Here is a 20,082-nt window from a genome sequence, read left to right on the forward strand (position 1 = left end):
TGGAGCTGATGGCTAAAAGACTTAAAACGTTTGAGACTTTAATCCCTCATGCTGCAACCTCTTGTAGGGAGGCTTAAGACTGTTTTGATCTCTCTGTTGAGCAACTGACTGCTCCGTCTGCAGGTCCACTCTTAACGCCGTTTCACTCAGCTATGAGATTATCAGTTCGCTCAGTGTACTTCCTGACTCAGCGGTGGTGGAACAGTCCTCTTACGTCCTGCACACAAGGAAGATGAATAATAATACGCAGGTTAGTAAAACCATATTATTTTTATATTGACTGACTTTTAGATTAATGTAAATAGTGATTTGATACATTACTTTTGATGATATCTAAAAATCTAGGTGTAAAATGTAACCTTAATTGTTAACTTCATAGATCTATAAATATCTGAACAAGGAATGATGTCCATGCATAACAGACAGCCTATCAAAAAAACCAAAACAATTTTAAATGGTATTTTTAGCACCTTGTTGCAAAAACTCATCAGAATGCCAAAACTATTTAGCTAGCATGGTGTGAAGTGTGACCTCAAAGAAATTGAGGAAACTGGACCAGCTGAGCATAAAAGAAGATGTTGCAGGCCTAAAAACTATCTACAGCAGAAAACAGCATTCATTAAGAAAGGGGGAATAAAATAAAGCAAAGACTTGACACAGGACCTGAGACATGCAGGTGGCCCTTCAGATGATCCATCTACTGCTCACTGAAACTTAATCAGAAATAAAGAGTAAGAATCACCAATTCTTAAGGAAGAGAATACAGGAAGAAAAGCCGTAGCTATGCCAAACAATGCAAAAACTGGCCTGTGACATTGACATTTTTATTGACATTTTTAGTTAGTTTAGTTTACAAAAACAAATAATGATATGCTGTCAGTCATGGATTGGCCTCCTCTGAACCCAGACTTCAAGATCCTTGAAGCAGTGTGGGATCATCTTGATACAGAACAAAAAGCAGCCCACATCCAAAGAAAAGCTTTGATTGTTCTTCAAGAAGCCCGGAGAGCTATTCCTGAAGACAAAGACGTTACAAGAACGCTTGTCTAAGAGAACCGAGGCTGTGATCAAGGATAAAAGTGGTCATACCGAATACTGGCTTTCAAGCTCAATAAAATAACACAAACTATGATTTTGCCTTTATAATATATTTCAATTAATGTTTGCAAGTTTCAATTAATTGCTTAACCTATTTCCCATTTTCCATGCACACATTTGCCACTGTACTATATGTGAAAGAAAAATTAAATTACTAAAACATATTTCTAGATCTGGGAGAAAAACAACTCTAAAACTAGAGTTTGTTTAATTATTTGAGCTCTGTTCATAGTGAATTACACATACCAACAAGGCTTAGACTCAGAAAACATGACTGAATTATGCAACAGTCCTCTGATCATTAAAGCTGTACTTCACCTCAAATGATGACTTGTTAATCACTTCAGAGGAGTGTGAATAAGAGTTCTTTGTCAAACAGGTCTGATAGTTAACAGCAGTAAGTACATAATGATTGGAAATTTACTATTGATAGTCATGCTTCCTGATGTGTGTCTACTCACGTGCACTTTAGATCTTTATGTTGTAATGCCCACATTGTGGAGTAATAAACCAGTACTCTCAAACAGAGAAAAGCTCATTAGGAAATGTGCTTCTAAGTGGATGGTGCATAAAGAATTCCTTGAAGGAATTCAATCTGCTGCACATGCACTTTGTGCTTGAAACACACTACTATATTTATACTTCTCAAAAACATCCTTGTTAACACAAACCTTTAACAAGAACCTTGGCACTGCTTATATATCCAAGGATTAAAGTGATGCACCAACATCTTCTGAGCTCTTATGTAACAGCTGGTAATTAAAGTCAATAGCACAAAATCTTCGACAATGTACATAAGATCATAGTTCTAAAATGATGTAAGATGTAGCCCTTTGAATTCTGATATCATTGTCTTTTCTTTTACACAAATCTGTGGCAGGATACTGCAGTGCTTCAGCACATTGAGAGGGAGGTACGCATGCGTGAAGGAGCTTGCAAGCTACTGGCAGCATGTTCCCAAAGAGAGCAGGCCCTGGAGGCCTCCAAGAGCCTCCTAACCTGCAATACCCGCATTCTGGCCTTGCTCAGCCAACTACAGAGGATGAGGAAAGTACAAATCCTACAAAGTGTGGGATGCAGGTCAGATAATTGAACTATATACTGAGGATGATGTAAATATACACTTGTATCATAGAATAGAAACAAATCATGTTTCTGCAAAAATCCATGCCTCTAGCTAGCAATTAGAGTTCAGCTAAGCTGACTGTTTAAATGGACCCCAACCCCAAACCTAACCTTATTCTGTGTGGTTGATTGACATACTACGTGATTTACTGCAGGCCATCTGACGATCTGGTGCCATGTACAGGAAAAGTAGCACTTTCAGGTGTGTTTTAAAAGATTTCTAAAAGTACTTCAACTAGCCTTTTACATTTCTAACACCATGATGTGCACTCTCTAGACCTGCGAATCCCCCTCATGTGGAAAGACTCAGAGTACTTCAAAAACAAAGGAGGTAAGTCAAAATGAAAAAGAGCATGTGATAGCATCTGGTGCATTTTTTGGTTTACACTATGTGCACTAAATCCCTATGTACTGGCTAAACACACAAAATATTCTTCATTCCCAATATATAACAAGTGTTTACCTAAAGTTCTTACTTTCAGAACTACATCGCTGTGCCGTATTCTGCCTGATCCAGTGTGGCACAGAGATCCATGACACTGACCTGGTGATGGTAGACAGGACACTAACTGACATCTGTTTTGAAGACACTATAATATTGTGAGTCAAGTGTTTTTTATTTCAGTTTGAAAGCTAAGTTTCTGCTTTCTCATCCTCCTTAAAAACACATTCGCAAGCTTTTGTTGAAAAAAAAAAAGTAAATGCATTTTCTCTGTGTGAGCAGCAACGAGGTAAGTCCAGGGTTTCAGCTTCGCGTTGAGCTGTACAGCAGTTGCGTGGTCGATGAATTCTCCCCTGGGGCCATAGGATCCTGGAGAGTGAGCCGTCTGGGGGGCTCTTTGGGATGCTCCTCTGGGAAAAAGATCCGTGCTGCATTCGAGTCTGCAGCTGTTTGCGGATCCATTTCCAGTGGAGATGTAAGATCCGGAAGCGTGCCACCAACATTATCACCTGACCTGTTGGCACTGTGAGTATGACACTATAAGGAAACATTTTATGGTGTCGCTTGGAAAAAAAAAAGCAACAACAAAAAAAAGAATGATTGTGCAAAGTTCTTTCTTTCTCAAGGGGACCTAAGTACAACCTTTTGGCTCACACAACCCTGAGAATTGAGCATGTCCGGGAAGGTTTCAAAACGCACGATTTATCACTTTCAGCGACAGGTGAGTCTCCTGTCCTGTCATTTCCTCTCCTCTCTCCTCCTTAAAATCTAAATATACATAAATAATGAATCTTTTTAAAATTCCTAATCCTTTTAAATGTTTTGCCAGAGGATAATCCATTCTGGTTGCCTTTGTACGGAAGTATGTGTTGTTGCTTAGTTGCTCAGCCTCTGTGCATGATTCAGCCAGTGATAAGTGGCCAAATCAAAATCAAGGTGACAGAATTTTTTTTTTAAATTGTTCAATATTGTTATTCATTTATCATTATTATTCACATTATGACTTTTCTCACTGCTCTTGCTCAGCTCAGCTCAGAAGAGGACTGTAATTATTCTGAAACTGTCTATGGTGTCCTCAAGAGGCAAGCCCTTCTCTGTTATCAAAGTCAAGAAGGCCTGGAGTCTGAGGACAATCCCTTGCTTGAGATTCCAATCACAAAGGTTGGTTCTAAACAAGCAAAGTCTGATGAATAAAGGCAGTGATTCATTTAGCATTTTGCCAGTGTTGATTATAATTACACACCAAGGCCACTAGAGTGCACTGACGAATTATTTAGTGGAGAGGAAAAGTGTTGTAAGGGTGAGGAGACTGAAATATATTGCACAGTTCAAAACAGCTTTTTTAAAATTATATAGATAGCTCTAATTAAAATCAGTCATGTATGTTCAAAGCTAGAGATAAAAAAAAAAGATAGCATCTCCTTGAATCCCCTCTTATTTCTACCCTTTTAAAACCAAAAATAATTTTCTGTTTCGGCAGGGAACAACACTGAGATTACGAGCTCTTTTTAAAAAGATGTTGGTGTATCAGAATCACCACTGTTGCAAGGATAGACTCACCACAAGACAGACTAGGTTCAACTGAAGAAAATCTGAACTGCAAACACTTGAGTATAGATTTTCTCTTTACGTGTGAGATTTTCAGGGAGCCTTGTTTTTGAGAAGCTCAATTTTAACATGTGATACAATTAAATGGTGACTTTGTGTTGTGGGTATGCTCAGAGCAGCATACCCACAACACGAAGCTTGGCAGCTTTTGCAGGTGAGCATCATGGAAACATACCATGGAATTTCTCTCTATTAGCTAACAATGACCATTCAGCCTTTTTAATGCAGTATGGAATGCAGTGATGAGCAGTTTATTGCCTGTGATGAAGCCATTTAGGTAATACAAAAGGTATTTCAGTAGATCAGCTGTAGCGTTGAGGCTACCTGCAGTGTCTCAGCTTATTCTTTGTTTTTCCTCCCAGGATACCGTTGTCTGTATGTCTGACAGAGATCCTGCCAATTGCCAGAAAATATACATCAATACACAACGTCAAGGGGAGGACATAACTTATGTGCTTACCACATACACACTTGAAGACACACAGCACTGGAGGAAGGCCCTCTGTCAGCACATCTATAGCATGAGTGAGGCCTGAATGAACTCTTTGTTTCTTTTGCTTGTTTTTTTGTTTTTTTAAGTTCTTTGGGCTTTACAAGCACGGACAGTCAAATCCCTGGCATGACCTACCAGCAGAACTTCTTACACAATCTTTACACAGAGTGACGCTGGATTTGCAAGGGAGACATTACAGGGATGTTTGGTCTGTCCTGTTTTTACTTCAACGAAATTATGAGTACGTTTATACAAGAACAGGGTGTGCACCAAACTAAACCAACAAGTGTGAACACTCTTTGAACAAAGAAAGTTCACACTTCTGCCAAGCTTGCATAATCCCCCAAAATACGATATCAAACTTGCAGGATGATTGTAATGAAATGTTTTGGAGGTGTGCATGCACCAAAAAGCACATGTGCAGCACAGTTCACAAGCCCATAGACATCTGAAACTGATCACACGATTTGTTGTTCTGTTGCAACTTTGGATTTTTTATGATGCTTTTTTGAAACATAAGGAGTTTAAAAACAAAAAAGACAGCATTTATATCTTCATTAAACAAAGAAGGTGCAACCGGTAGGTGAAATAACCTCATATCACAATCTGTTTATTAGTATTCACGTGTATCTCGGCTGTAAGAACTTCTGTTTTCAATTGGATGTACGGAAAAAGTGACGATATGATTTCATTAACTTTTATCGTCTTTGGGCGGAGCCACGGTAGTTGTTTTCCCCACTTTTTTTTCAGTCTGCATACATAAGATAGTTGATAGTTGCTTGCAGTATCGTGTTGAGGCCTGATTACTGAGAATGTTGTAGGTTTTCATGCCTAGTGCTAAGTTATAGCAGGGCTTTGCCAAAACGTAAAAGTATTATTCTAAGATGCACAATCTTGTTTTTGATAAGGTTCCAGGAGCACAAAAAGAAAATCAAATCAGAAAGTAGCAGCGTGGAAATCAAGTAACTCATAATTAGCTTCATTCTAACTTCATTCTTATTTTTGGGCGATGCTTTTTAGCTTTTATTTTGATAGGACAATGGTGAGAAGGCAGGAAAGCTGGGAGAAAGACTAAATGGCTGCTTCAAGGCAAAGCCAGGCCTCTGCATTTAAGCTGGTGGTTAACTAACACATTACAAGGTTTGCTGTATCAGTGGGTGCAGATTCATACAGTAAATATGCAACACATACAGTATGCCACCTCCTCATATTTCTTTGCATGACTGACAAAGAAAATGCAGATTAACATAGTTGCAGTCACACCTGTGTTTTAATACAATAGATCTAGACAAACAAAGTGAAATTGAATCAAACTCAGTCTCCATTCTTATGAATGGGTGGAGGCTACATATCAGGTTTACAGTCAGGTCAATAAATATTGGGACATCGACACAATTCTAACATTTTGGGCTCTATACACCACCACAATGGATTTCAAATGAAACGAACAAGATGTGCTTTAACTGCGGATTGTCAGCTTTTATTTGAGGGTATTTACATCCAAATAAGGTGTAGGAATTACAACAGTTTGCATATGTGCCTCCCACTTGTTAAGGGACCAACAGTAATGGGACAATTGGCTTCTCAGCTGTTCCTTGGCCAGGTGTGTGTTATTCCCTCATTATCCCAATTACAATGAGCAGATAAAAGGTCCAGAGTTCATTTCAAGTGAGCTATTTGCTTTTGGAATCTGTTGCTGTCAACTGTCAAGATGAGATCCAAAGAGCTGTCACTATTAGTGAAGCAAGCCATGATTATGCTGAAAAAACAAAACAAACCCATCAGAAAGATAGCATAAACATTAGGAATGGCCAAAACAACTGTTTGGAACATTCTCAAAAAGAAGGAACGCACTGGTGAGCTCAGCAACACCAAAAGACCAGGAAACAACTGCAGTGGATGACCGAAGAATCCTTTCCCTGGTGAAGAAAACACCCTTCACAACAGTTGGCCAGATCAAGAGCATTCTCCAGGAGGTAGGTGCATGTGTGTCAACGTCAACGTCAACAATCAAGAGAAGACTCCACCATTGTGATGTACCACACGATGTAAACCTTTGGTGAGCCCCAAAAACAGGAAGGCTAGATTAGAGTTTGCCAAACGACATCTAAAAAAGTCTTCGCAGTTCTGGAACAACATCCTATGGACAGATGAGACCAAGATCAACTTGTACCAGAGTGATGGGAAGACAAGAGTATGGAGAACGAAAGGAACTGCTCACGATCCTAAGCATACCACCTCATCAGTGAAGCATGGTGGTGTAAGTGTCATGGCATGGGCGTGTATGGCTGCCAGTAGAACTGGTTCTTTTGTATTTATAGATGATGTGACTGTTGACAAAAGCAGCACGATGAATTCTGAAGTGTTTCAGGCAATAAAATCTGCTCATATTCAGCCAAATGCTTCAGAACTCATTGTACGGCGCTTCACAGTGCAGATGGACAATGACTTAAAGCATACTGCAAAAGCAACCAACGTTTTTGAAGAAAAAGAAGTGGACTGTTTTGTAATGGCCAAGTCAATTGCCTGACCTGAATCCGATTGAGCATCCATTTCACTTGCTGAAGACAAAACTGAAGGGAAAATGCCTCAAGAACAAGCAGGAACAGAAGACGGTTGCAGTAGAGACCTGGCAGAGATCACCAGGGATGAAACGCAGTGTCTGGTGATGCCTATGTGTTCCAGACTTCAGGCTTTAATTGACTGCAAAGGATTTGCAACCAAGTATTAAAAAGTGAAAGTTTGATTTATGGTTCATATTTTGTCCCATTACTTTTGGTCCCTTAACAAGTGGGAGGCACATATGCAAACTGTTGTAATTCCTACACCTTATTTGGATGTAAATACCCTCAAATAAAAGCTGACAGTCTGCAGTTAAAGCACATCTTGTTCGTTTCATTTGAAATCCATTGTGGTGGTGTATAGAGCCAAATATGTTAGAATTGTGTCGATGTCCCAATATTTATGGACCCGACTGTACATAGCATTATTCTATATAACATGCTGATACCTGCTACCTACCTGCATTTATTAATGCTGTTCATAGAATCAGATATATTTGCGTGACATTTTTTGTACTTTGTGTTATGGAGAAAAAAATCTCTCTTATGTTGAACTGAAATCTGATAAGGTGTTTCAGTTTGTTTCTTATCTGGAAAAAAAGGGAAAAAATGCAATAACATATTTATCTATACATGGGGACGAGTGTAAGGGTTATCTACTGCATCAACATATCGTTCCACCTGTATCCACAATGCTGCAAGTGACATTATAGAAAGTCAAGAGACCAGCTGACGTGTATTTGTAATATTGTACATCGTGAGATGTTTAACGCTTTACGCTGGTATTTCCCAAACGGGTGCCCACGGTGAATCGGGATAGATTTTACACCAAATGCCCTTCTTGACATAACCCTCTGATTTATCTTGTCTCTCTTCCTGGTGTCAAACTGAAAGGGTTTTGTTCACGTGCAAAGTGAGTGCGCTATCTGAGTTTATAGACACCGTTTGGTATGTGACTCTTCACACATCAGTAGACAGAGGAAGCATCAAACAGTTCACATACTTTGTTGTATTATTTCATTTTAGACTGCCATCAGTGTACACTCAATAACCTATATTTAAACTTAAAAGACAACTAAATTCTTCTGCATATAATTAGAAGCCAAAACAGAGATGCAACATTGAACTCCACACGCGATCAGGTGATTTTCCATGAGATGTGTCTAGGGCTTAATTGGATTAAATGACGAGGCCTGGAGTCACCCGGGTTCTTTCTAGAGGTGTCCATGTGGCCTTGTTCACAGATTAACCAAGCAGGGAGGGTCATCAGCACATTTATTTGACTAATCCCACATACACAGGGAGAGTCCTGTCTGTCTTTCTTTGGAAAGGTCATGCATGTAGAAATCATGATCATTAAAAAAGGTGTGTTTCTAAATAAAAATACATTCTGCATACCTCAGGGCTATTACTGTTAATCTTCATTGTAATCTTCTTTTAATAAGGCAACTGCAGAACATGTTGCTGCAATGATATTGTGAGTAGGAGAATGTGACATTACGTCACTTGTTGATGTGAACAAGGGAGTTCTTGTTTGTCAGTGATCTGTCAGTGTGGATTTATTTATAAATTTTATCGAGTTTTGAAAGAAAGTATTCAGAGAACCATCATGTGGGCTGCAACGTGCAAAAAAAAGATGCAATGACAGAGCACCTTGTACATCTAATATGTAATTGTGATTAAATTACATATTATTATGTTAAACAATCATGAACATAATAAATAATGTTAAATAGGGAAAATAAGCATAAGCTTATTTAATTCGAATTGCACACAGACAGTGTGGACACAAGCCAAATCTGAGTGCAACACCGTCATGAAAAAAAGGCCTCTTTGTCTAGATAAGCTTGATTGATGATGCCTTGCAGTTTTAAGAGTTTTTGTTTTTTTAGTGGCTTCAGTCTGCGCTGCCTCTTGTCCAGCAGGTAAATCAAGACCGTGTCATCAGATGAGAATGTCTTTCAATGCTCAAGAATACTGAAATTACTGTACAATGTAAATCTGGTTTAATATTGGTCAATACTGAAATATTGCTTTTTAGCCAATGCAAACAATTATACTACTGATATGCTTTTAAACACCCATTCAGGGCAATAACAAACATGCTTGCCAGCTAATTTCAAAATAATTTGACAAGATAATTGCTGATGTCAATTTTGGATTGAATTCTTTTCTATTCATCTGCTACATAATTGTATAATATTTGTATTATTATTTTTGCAGGCCATTGGAAACAGTGCTGTGACAACCTCATGAAGATACAAATGCCGAGCTCCAGGAAATCAGTAATGACGAAGCAGGGATCTCTATACCATGAAATAGGTAGAGTAACATGCGCAATGACTGAGTGATGCCAGCTTATGCCACAGCCCCAGAGATGGTGTTCAACTAAAATCTTAAACTATCTTACCAGTCATTTGGTTTGCCTGACTTGGCCAAGGACAGTCTCATTCTCAAGTGTTTCACTTCCTGGTTAAACAACAACAACAAAAAAGTAACTGATTTTAATTTCTACATCTGACAGCTTTAATTTTTTATCATTGGATGTTTATTTTAAATTGACTTTAAAACAACCCGAAGAGGAGACATGGGCGCATCCTCCCGCAGGCCCACCACCCGCAGGAGGCGCCATAGGGGTCGGGTGCATTGTGTGCCGGGTGGCGGCCAGGAGCGGAGGCCCTGGCGGACTGACCCCCGGCTGCCAAGACTGGCAATAGGGACATCGAATGTCACCTCTCTGGTGGGGAAGGAGCCTGAGTTAGTGCGTGAGGTTGAGAGGTACCGGCTAGATATAGTCGGGCTCACCTCTACGCATGGCTTGGGCTCTGGAATCAGTCTCCTGGAGAGGGGCTGGACTCTGTTTCAGTCTGGAGTTGCCCCTGGTGAGAGGCGGCGGGCTGGGGTGGGTATTCTAATATCCCCTCGGCTTGCTGCCGGTACGTTGGGGTTTTTCTCGGTGGATGAGAGGGTTTGTTCCCTGCGCCTTAGGGTCGGGGAACGGGTCCCGACAGTCATCTGCGCTTATGCGCTGAGTGGCAGTTCGGAGTACCCAGCCTTCTTAGAGTCCCTGGGGGGGGGGGGGGGGGGGGGGGGGGGGGGGGGGGTGCTGGAAGGTGCTCCACCTGGAGACTCTGTTGTCCTGCTGGGAGACTTCAATGCTCACGTGGGTAACGACAGCGAGACCTGGAGGGGCGTGATTGGGAGGAACGGCCTCCCTGATCTGAACCTGAGCTGTGCTTTGTTATTGGACTTCTGTGCTAATCACAGTTTGGCCATAACGAACACCCTGTTCGAACATAAGCGTGTCCATAAGTGCACGTGGCACCAGGACGCTCTAGGCCGTAGGTCGATGAACGATTTTGTAATCGTATCACCAGACCTGCGACCATATGTTCTGGACACTCGGGTAAAGAGAGGGGTTGAGCTGTCAACTGATCACCACCTGGTGGTGAGTTGGATCAGGTGGCGGGGGAGGACGCTGGACAGACCTGGTGCACCTAAACACGTAGTGAGGGTGTGCTGGGAACGTCTAGCAGACGCCCCAGTCCGCGACAACTTCGGCAGAGCTTCAACAGCATTCCGAAGGAGACTGGGGACATTGAGTCCGAATGGACCATGTTCAGCATCTCCATTGCCGAAGTTGCTGCATTGAGCTGCGGCCGCAAGGTGGTTGGTGCCTGCCGTGGTGGTAATCCCCGAACCAAATGGTGGACACCAGAGGTGAAGGGAGCCACCAGGATGAAGAAGGAGCCCTATCGGGCTTGGTTAGCCTGTGGGACTCCGGAGGCAGCCGACAGGTATCGACAGGCCAAGCGGAATGCGGCTCGGGCAGTGGCTGAAGCAAAAACTCGGGTGTGGGAGGAGTTCGGAGAGGCCATGGAAAAAGACTTTCGGACTGCCTCGAAGAGATTCTGGCAAACCGTCAGGCGTCTCAGGAGGGGAAAGCGGTGCTCTACCTGCACTGTGTATAGTGCTGGCGGAGCGCTGCTGACGTCGACTGAGAAAATTGTCAGGCGGTGGAAGGAATACTTCGAGGACCTCCTTAATCCCACTGACACGTCTTCTGAGGAGGAAGCAGAGTCTGGGGATGAGGGGAATGACCTGCCAATTTCTGGGGGTGAGGTCACTGAGGCAGTTAAACAACTCCTTGGTGGCAGAGCCCCTGGTGTTGATGAGGTCCGCCTGAGTTCCTGAAGGCTCTGGACGTTGTAGGGCTGTCCTGGTTGACATGCCTCTGCAATGTTGCGTGGAGATCAAGGGCAGTACCTGTGGACTGGCAGACCGGGGTGGTGGTCCCCATCTTTAAGAAGGGGGACCGGAGGGTGTGTTCCAACTACAGGGGGATCACACTCTTCAGCCTCCCTGGGAAAGTCTATGCCAGGGTTCTGGAAAGGAGAGTTCGTCCGCTAGACGAACCTCGGATACAGGAGGAACAATGCGGTTTTCGTCCTGGTCGCGGAACACTGGACCAGCTCTTTATCCTCTCGAGGATACTTGAGGGTGCATGGGAGTTTGCCTAACCAGTCTACATGTGTTTTGTGGACTTGGAGAAGGCATTCGACCGTGTCCCTCGGGTTGTCCTGTGGGAGGTGTTGCGGGAGTATGGGGTGTCTGGCCCATTGCTACGGGCCATTCGATCGCTATACAACCATTGCAAGAGCTTGGTTCGCATTGCCAGCAATACAGCAATAGGTCGGACTCGTTCCCGGTGGGTGATGGTCTCCGCCAGGGCTGCCCTTTGTCTCCAGTTCTGTTCATAATTTTTATGGACAGGATTTCTAGGCGCAGCCAAGTGGCGGAGGGCTTTCGCTTTGGTGGCCTCAGAATCTCATCTCTGATTTTTGCGGATGATGTGGTTCTGTTGGCTTCATCGGGTGAGGGCCTCCAGCTCGGACTGGAACGGTTCGCAGCCGAGTGTGAAGCAGCGGGAATGAGGATCAGCACCTCCAAATCTGAGGCCATGGTTCTCAGCCGGAAAAGGGTGGAGTGCCCACTCCGGGTCGGGGATGAGTTCCTGCCCCAAGTGGAGGAGTTCAAGTATCTCGGGGTCTTGTTCGCGAGTGATGGGAGAAGGGAGCCGGAGATCGACAGACGGATTGGGGCTGCAGCTGCAGTAATGCGGACGCTGCACCGGTCCGTTGTGGTGAAGAGGGAGCTGAGTGTAAAAGCGAAGCTCTCAACTTACCGGTCGATCTACGTCCCTACCCTCACCTATGGCCACGAGCTGTGGGTAGTGACCGAAAGAACGAGATCGCAGATACAAGCGGCAGAAATGAGCTTCCTCCAAAGGGTGGCTGGCCTCTCCCTTAGAGATAGGGTGAGAAGTTCGGCAATCCGGGAGGGGCTCAGAGTAGAGCCGCTGCTGCTCCACATCGAAAGGAGCCAGCTGAGGTGGTTTGGGAATCTGACAAGGATGCCCCCTGGGCGCCTCCTGGGTGAGGTGTTCCAGGCATGTCCCACCGGGAGGAGGCCCCGGGGCAGACCCAGGACACGTTGGAGAGATTATATCTCTTGACTGGCCTGGGAACGCCTGGGTGTTCCCCCGGATAAGCTGGAGGAGGTGGCTGGGGAGAGGGAGGTCTGGGCCTCTTTGCTTAGGCTGCTGCCCCCGCAACCCAGCCTCGGATAAAGCGGATGAAGATGGATGGATGGATGGATGGATGGACTTTAAAACAGACTTTTTCACTTTGACTTAATATCAAAAACAGATTGAAGCTACATTTACTGAATCTGTTTGACCACATGGCAATAGAGGAATTTAGCAGTAGCCTGATCTGGTATTACCTGGTTGCACATCCTCAGATGCTGAACTCCATAAGCATTTAGACTTATATTTCTACACCCTGATGTATGAATTAAGTATGCACTGTTCCTTACCAGTGTTTGGTTTGTTGCCAACTTACAGGTGAAATATTTGTCTCTAATATCGCTAGCGTTGATATTTTTGTTGCGACTGGCTAGAGTTGAGGATCCACTCCAATCTGATCTATTTCTGACTTTGGTTCGCTACTATTTGTGAAGAGCATATTCAGAGGGTTGTTTGAGGTTAAAAAACAATGATGTTGCATAAGAGTGATGCAAAACAAATAAGCTTAGTAGCTCAGCCCAAGCCAAATGCCACTGGCATATAACACCTACACTATATTGTCAAAAGTATTCACTTGTCTGTCATTACACGCATATGAATATGATTCTTAATCCATAGGGTTTATTATAATATCAGTCCACCCTTTTCCAGCTATAACCTTTCTTTGTGCACTGGTGCGCAGTCATGTTGGAACAAGAAGGAGCCATCCCCAAACTGCTCCCATAAAGTTGGGAGCATGAAGTTTTCCAAATGTCTTGGTATGGTGAAGCATTAAAAGTTCCTTTCTCTAACTGATGTAATGGTGGCAAAGAGAGAAAGTGACGTAAGATTTGCGCATGCGTGGTACCCTATTGGTACCACGCAATCTATGGAGTCCCTTGTGGGGCTCCATAGATTTGTGGTAATTTTAAAAAGTTTACATTTCTTAGGCTTTCTTGTCTGAAGTCATTTAAAAAACCAGCGGCCAACAGCGCTGTACACAACAGTAGACTGGTGGGTAATAAGCAGTGTTGGGCAAGTTACTTTGAAAAAGTAATTTATTATAGTTACTAGTTACTTCTTCAAAAAAAGTAACTGAGTTAGTAACTGAGTTACTAGATTCTAAAAGTAATTAATTACTAGAAAAGTAACTATTACTTAAAAAAAAAGTTTAACCCTCTGGGGTCCAGGGTATAATTGTCCATTTTTGATTACTTTTGATTTTCCCGCTACATTTCACCTTTAAGTGCGCCCCAGGGCAGCTGTGGCTACAATGTAGCTTGCCATCATCAGTGTATGAATGGGTGAATGACTGAATATAGTGTAAAGCGCTTTGGGGTCCTCCGGGTACCCCTGCCCCCAGAGGGGCAAACCGTACCCGGATCCAGGAGATGCAACCCTTCTCTCTGGGGTGGAGGAAAGCAGACCACCTCCTTATCTGCAGTAGCAGGGAGGCCCCGCCCACTCATATGTAGTGTTGCTGCGTGTTGTTGTAAAGTGCATTTAAAACAAAGGGAGGGCATGGTGCTTCTTGCCAGAGAGCAGCACAGCTCTTCCCGAAAACCCTGACACACACAACAAAACTATTGACTATACTACACACTAACTACACAAGATTTGCACTAAACGTTGCAAATCTCTCACTTCTCAAAACACCGCTGTCACTCCTAAAACTTCCCCTCTTCTTAAACAACTAAATGCTGTGAGCTGTCGGCTTTCAGACCCGACGGCGTGTGTCCGCGTCCATTTCACTTGAAGGCACATAGGGTGAGAAAGCTGACATCTCACTGATTCTGATGCATCGGCGGGTCCGCGCTTTGTGTCTACCTCTTTTTGCAGAATCCATTTACCTGTTCTGTTTTGCTGTTTTAGCTGTTTGATGGTGTTTGAAATAGTTTTCTGAGCTTTAACCTGAGATTCTTCTGTTTATGGCAAAATACATGTATATTTAAAAATCGATGCAGGATTTTAATGAATCAATATCGCTTTATTAAAGCTAAAATCAATTTTAATCAATAAATAGATTATTGAAACCCACTCCTAGTAGCAATGTCTCTGTGAATGGTACTCATGGCCATTGATCAATGGTCTTTGATCAATGGACTTCGATCAGTAGTTGTTAATCAATGGTCATAGGAATTTGCATCAAGGAACTGACCTCCCAGCACATTGTTCATTCGGTGGTGCTAGTTTCAGTCATTGTGCAATGTACTCTTTATAAGGTTGGTCACTTGGATGAGTGACAATACGTTTCTCCCACTGAAAACACTTTCTCCAGATGAACTAATCAACCTTTTGGGATTTACAAAATGATCATACTATATTGAATAAGACTGTGACTATAAAAGGTGTTAATGGATTTAAATCAAGTAAGAAGAGAATCATTTACACATAGAAATCTATTCATTCATCTCTTTTTTGCAACCAGAGAAGGCGCCCTGTGCTGGTAATTAGAAAGCACGCACGTTTAAGAGACTTTGACTTCATTTTACAGACTGTGAGATTACTTCTATCTTTTATATACAGACACATAATTAGGTGGATCACATGGCTGCCTAAAATAGAAGAAGTGTGATCGATTTAAAAGGGTATAAGGACCGATGAGACTACGCAACCTGTGTAAACCCAGTGATTTTTTTAAGTGATTTACAGATCATGTCGAATTACCAGGGAAACACTATTTTCCTCAATCAGAAGGGAGATGTGCTGTAGAGTACGCACTAGGGAACAGTTTTTTTTTGTCTGTCTCTCCATAACAGGAATTCAGACAGTCTTCATCTGTAAAAAGCTGGAGAAACACCTTGACAAACGAGTTTGAGTAAATAGCAGGATGTAAAAGACAAATAATACTACGGAACAATGACACAAAAGAACAAACCAGATACTGTTGACGTGAATAGCTGCATTATCTCAGACACCTGCTGACAAACATGTCAGTCAGACCAAATGACAACATGTTATAAATGAAGCACCTTAAATACGGGTGTGTTTAAATAACAAAATATTCTCTTCGAAACTACGTCCCTATCACTAAAACAAGTCACACAGAAAGAAAATGTCTCTAAAAGGAAAAAGAAAATGCTGTTCAGTCTTTTAATTCCTTCTAGTTGACTACTTATCAGTTTGAAACATCTCCAGTAAGAAATTGAGTTAAGATAATCAGCCAAGAGTTTTACAACTGAAAAATTTCAAATGATTGTTTCCTTTGTTCCTTCCATTTTTTTTTCTTTCTTCAATATTTTCAGCGACACCCTCCTCGCCCAGAAAGCAAACTGAGGTTCCAGATTTATCTACTGATATCAGCTCTTTGCTCTCTACATACTACAAGGAAAGGTAGGTTTTCTACACCTCTGTGCGTGCAGTCTTTTTAAAGCCTGCCAAATACACCTGTATGTATTTGCCAGCAGGATTTGCTTTCTCTTCAGTCATATTAAATAGTAAATCCACTCCTAATGCTCACCACCACACGCATAATCACTTGTTGTATTATGACATTCCAGCACAGCTTACCTCGTAACTACAAGCAATGAAACATTACACTTTGCAATTAATATTTGTTATGACCGTGGTAAGTTTTCCGTAGGCAAGGCCCAGGACTTAGGTATATTTTGTGGGGCAGATGTGGCTACAATATAGCTAACAATATACCTAACTGTAAGTGGAAACTTACAGTCACAAGTTGCACATTAAACCTATTTGAGTGTCAAGTTTATTCTCTGTCATATAAAAAGCATGCACAAAGTTGTGTATAGCAGGCCACAATTGTGTCTATCTCTGTCATCTTTCTAAAGGACATTGTTCCAGCTGTACTGCGCTTTGGTTAAATGCAATGCACGAGAAGAAAGTTTCCAAACAAGTCTTTGTCTCACTTTACTGTCATTAACGTAAACATTTAACATGCTAACTGAGGCCTGTAGAGCCTGAGATGTAGCTCTTGTGTTCTGAGCATTGCACAGTCTGACCTTGCGGTGAATTTGCTGGGATGTCTGCTCCTGGGAAGATTGGCAACTGTCTTGGATTTCTTGAACTCTTCGAGTTGGGAATAATATATTACTGTAAGAATAATTAAAATGAAAGGTGTGATTTTCATACTGTACTGAAGCTTACAGCAAACATGCACATAGACAAAGCGTGCAAAAATTCAGTGGCATACAGGTCACAATTGGGTCTTTCGTGCGCTCGTCGACGTCAGCAGGGACAGGAATTGACACAGAAATGCAGGTCAGGCTTAAGCAAGATGAATACCTCTTAAAGTTATACAAGCATTGTCTTTTGTAATCTGGACTGTTTTTCAAACACTAGCTGATAATTTAACTTCTTAGCAAACAAAACTTACAAGTTCAAGTGTGCACATAATAGACCTTGTCAAAAGGAACATACTGTGTTCAGGAGTGTGGTGATTTGTGTACAGAGCTAAGGCCAGAGATCAGTCAAAAGATGTCTCAGAGAACAGGTTTTACAGTTTGATAGTTGATATATGCGAGGTAACAACCGGAGAAGACAACTAGACAGGCTTTCACAGTGCTGGCTTTGTTTAGTTTTCAGATACTTTGTGTTTGTGGTTCAACCGTGTTTCTTTTAAGAGAATTCCATAGTGAGTCAGACTGTTACACTGCATGCATAGCTGTGGGATAGAGAATATAAAACTACCTGACAGATTTCCAACTTTGCATTAAGAGAAAGATGCTTGGCAGAGAGGTTATGAAATAAACTCACATCTCAAAAAATAATACAATTTTGGACTCGAGGCCTTTAAATGGCCAAAGACAAATTCTGCAATTCTGAAATATTCTGCACCTAATGAGGTTGCATAACAATTTAATCAGTTAGGTAATAGACGTATAAGGTAGATGTATCTTTTTTAAATAACAAAACACAAAAAAGAATGGTATTTTCTATATATTAATTTATTCTTCTTTGTTCTTTCAAAGATACTTTATACAAAGTATAAACATGTGCAAAGTGCAGGCATTTTTTATTTGCACCACTGAAACCCATTTTAATATACTTGAGCAGAATTATTATTTCTTTAACTTATTTTGTGGCGTATCGTAAATATGTAACATTCATGTCATTGTTTAAAAGAATTAATTTGGATTTTTGTAATACATATTAAATGAGAAACATTTGAACATAAGTTTATTTTTGTTTTCCCGAAAAATAGATATTCAGGAACACTGCACATGCCCTCAAATTGCTACGTTTTTAAGTGGTTATAACCTGTTACTGCAATGTACATAAAAATTAAAAAATTTTCAACTATACTCAAAAAGTACCCCATGGCAACATGTTCTTTTTAATATGAAAAGTTATTGTCATTTTTCATCAAAATGTACAACTTTAGAGACCTGTACTGCATTACGATCACAATAATACAAATATACAACTTTAGTGATTTGTGTGCAAATTTGTGCATTGCGTTGAAAATACACAACAAGTTAACCTAAAAGAACTCGGTGGATGTAGTAGAAATAATGGCTTGTTAACCGGACCCCACGCTGCACCCCTTTAAAGTTTGATCAGTTTGATCAGAATTCGTTCAAATCTTTTTGAGCTGTCGTTCTTACAAACAGAATGACATGCACACAAACTATACCAAAAATGTAACAGACAAACACACACACACAAAAAAAACCAAAAAAAAAACCCACTTGGACTTACTTGGAAAACAAGACAAACTGACATCCTTGTGACAGTAATCTAGCAAATAACCTGCGCTTATTCTTGTAAGTGAAGCAACCATATCCTCATACCAGCAGATCATCTGATAAGAAACTTGCAGTTGGAGTTGTGGTTTCAAGACCCATTTGTTGAAATCACTTCAGCTGCCAAGAGGGTGTGATGCTTTGGTACATAATGGAAATATTAATGGGTGAGGGAGAGGGAGGATGATTTTTCATGTCAATTTATCATCCAGACACCTATATTACCCAACAGAGATAAGGTGCATTAGATGGCAACTGTTTTGTTTTCTTTGATTGATTCTTTTTTTTGTGTTGTCCCATTTTTTACAGTTATTGATCACCCTGCCAAGTACACTGGGAAAGAGCGAAACACACTTCTCAGCAGCCCAATTCTGGTTACCTTGCCCGGTCAAGGAGTTGGAGAAGGACATGATAATTGGTGGTCTTTCATGATTTGGAAGGTCACCAGAATTACTCAACTGTGCTTACTTTTTCATGCTACTCCTGAATGAATCCAAACTGTTTATCCAACAACAATAGCTAGCAATTTTTGGAGTCAAGGTGATATAATGAGATTCCAAATCAAATCAAATCAAATCACTTTTTATTGTCACATCACATGTGCAGGCACACTGGCACAGCACATGCGAGTGAAATTCTTGTGTGCGAGCCCCACAAGCAACAGAGATGTACAAACACAACAACACAAACGAGCAAAATACAAGAATGGCCAACCTGAAACTAATAAATATATGTACAATATATAATAGTGTATGCATTTCTGGATGTGTATACTAAATATTTTTCTACGTGTGTGTGTGTGTGTGTGTGTGTGTGTGTGTGTGTGTGTGTGTGTGTGTGTATACACATTTTTACAAATTAAATAGTAAAAAAATAAAATAAAATAATAATAATAATAATAATAATAATAATAATAATAATAATAATAAAATATATAAAATATACAGAGTTGAATATGTGCAAAACAAGTGGCATTTATATACAGTGTGGAGTGCATAATGTTGAAGTTCCAGTAGTGAAGCTGAGGTGTCTATGACGTGTTCAGCAGTCTGATGGCCTGGTGGAAGAAGCTGTCTCTCAGTCTGCTGGTACGGGACCGGATGCTGCAGAACCTCCTTCCTGATGGAAGCAGTCTGAACAGTTTATGGCTGGGGTGACTGGAGTCCTTGATGATCCTCCCCGCTTTCCTCAGGCACCGCTTCCTGTAGATGTCTTGGAGGGAGGGAAGCTCACCTCCAATTATCCGTTCAGAGCACCGCACTACTCGCTGGAGAGCTTTGCAGTTGTAGGCGGTGCTGTTGCCATACCAGGTGGTGATGCATCCAGTGAGGATGCTCTCAATGGCACAGCGATAGAAGGTCCTGAGGATGCGGGGGCTCATGCCGAATCTTTTCAGTCTCCTGAGAAAGAAGAGGCGCTGCTGCGCCTTCTTCACTGTTTTGTTTGTGTGTACTGACCACGTAAGATCCTCAGCCAGGTGTACG

General features: G+C 41.5%; 1 protein-coding gene across 2 annotated transcripts; it reads left to right on the top strand.

The window, feature by feature from the left end:
* Window positions 1-92: 92 nt before the first annotated feature.
* LOC147326239 (rhotekin-like) lies at window positions 93-19,815 on the top strand. Of its 2 annotated transcripts, XM_086301347.1 has the most exons (13): window positions 101-250; window positions 1,979-2,178; window positions 2,379-2,425; window positions 2,501-2,554; window positions 2,706-2,823; window positions 2,948-3,190; window positions 3,292-3,386; window positions 3,495-3,601; window positions 3,692-3,826; window positions 4,636-4,798; window positions 9,551-9,649; window positions 16,139-16,226; window positions 18,908-19,815. In XM_086301347.1, exons 1-13 carry the CDS (start codon window positions 233-235, stop codon window positions 18,912-18,914), a joined length of 1,374 nt encoding a protein of 457 aa, XP_086157473.1. In that variant the 5' UTR covers window positions 101-232; the 3' UTR covers window positions 18,915-19,815. The 2 variants fall into 2 exon arrangements, 1 of the variants encoding a protein (XP_086157473.1); XR_015130429.1 differs by lacking the exons at window positions 4,636-4,798; window positions 18,908-19,815 and having other exon boundaries at window positions 93-250.
* The last annotated feature ends 267 nt before the right edge of the window (window positions 19,816-20,082 follow it).

The sequence above is a fragment of the Aulonocara sp. 'chitande type north' Nkhata Bay genome, linkage group LG7 (genome assembly GCF_057382095.1).
Source record: "Aulonocara sp. 'chitande type north' Nkhata Bay isolate Kocher_YH1m ecotype deep benthic linkage group LG7, A_spYH_male_GT1.1, whole genome shotgun sequence".
NCBI classification, from domain to species: domain Eukaryota; kingdom Metazoa; phylum Chordata; class Actinopteri; order Cichliformes; family Cichlidae; genus Aulonocara; species Aulonocara sp. 'chitande type north' Nkhata Bay.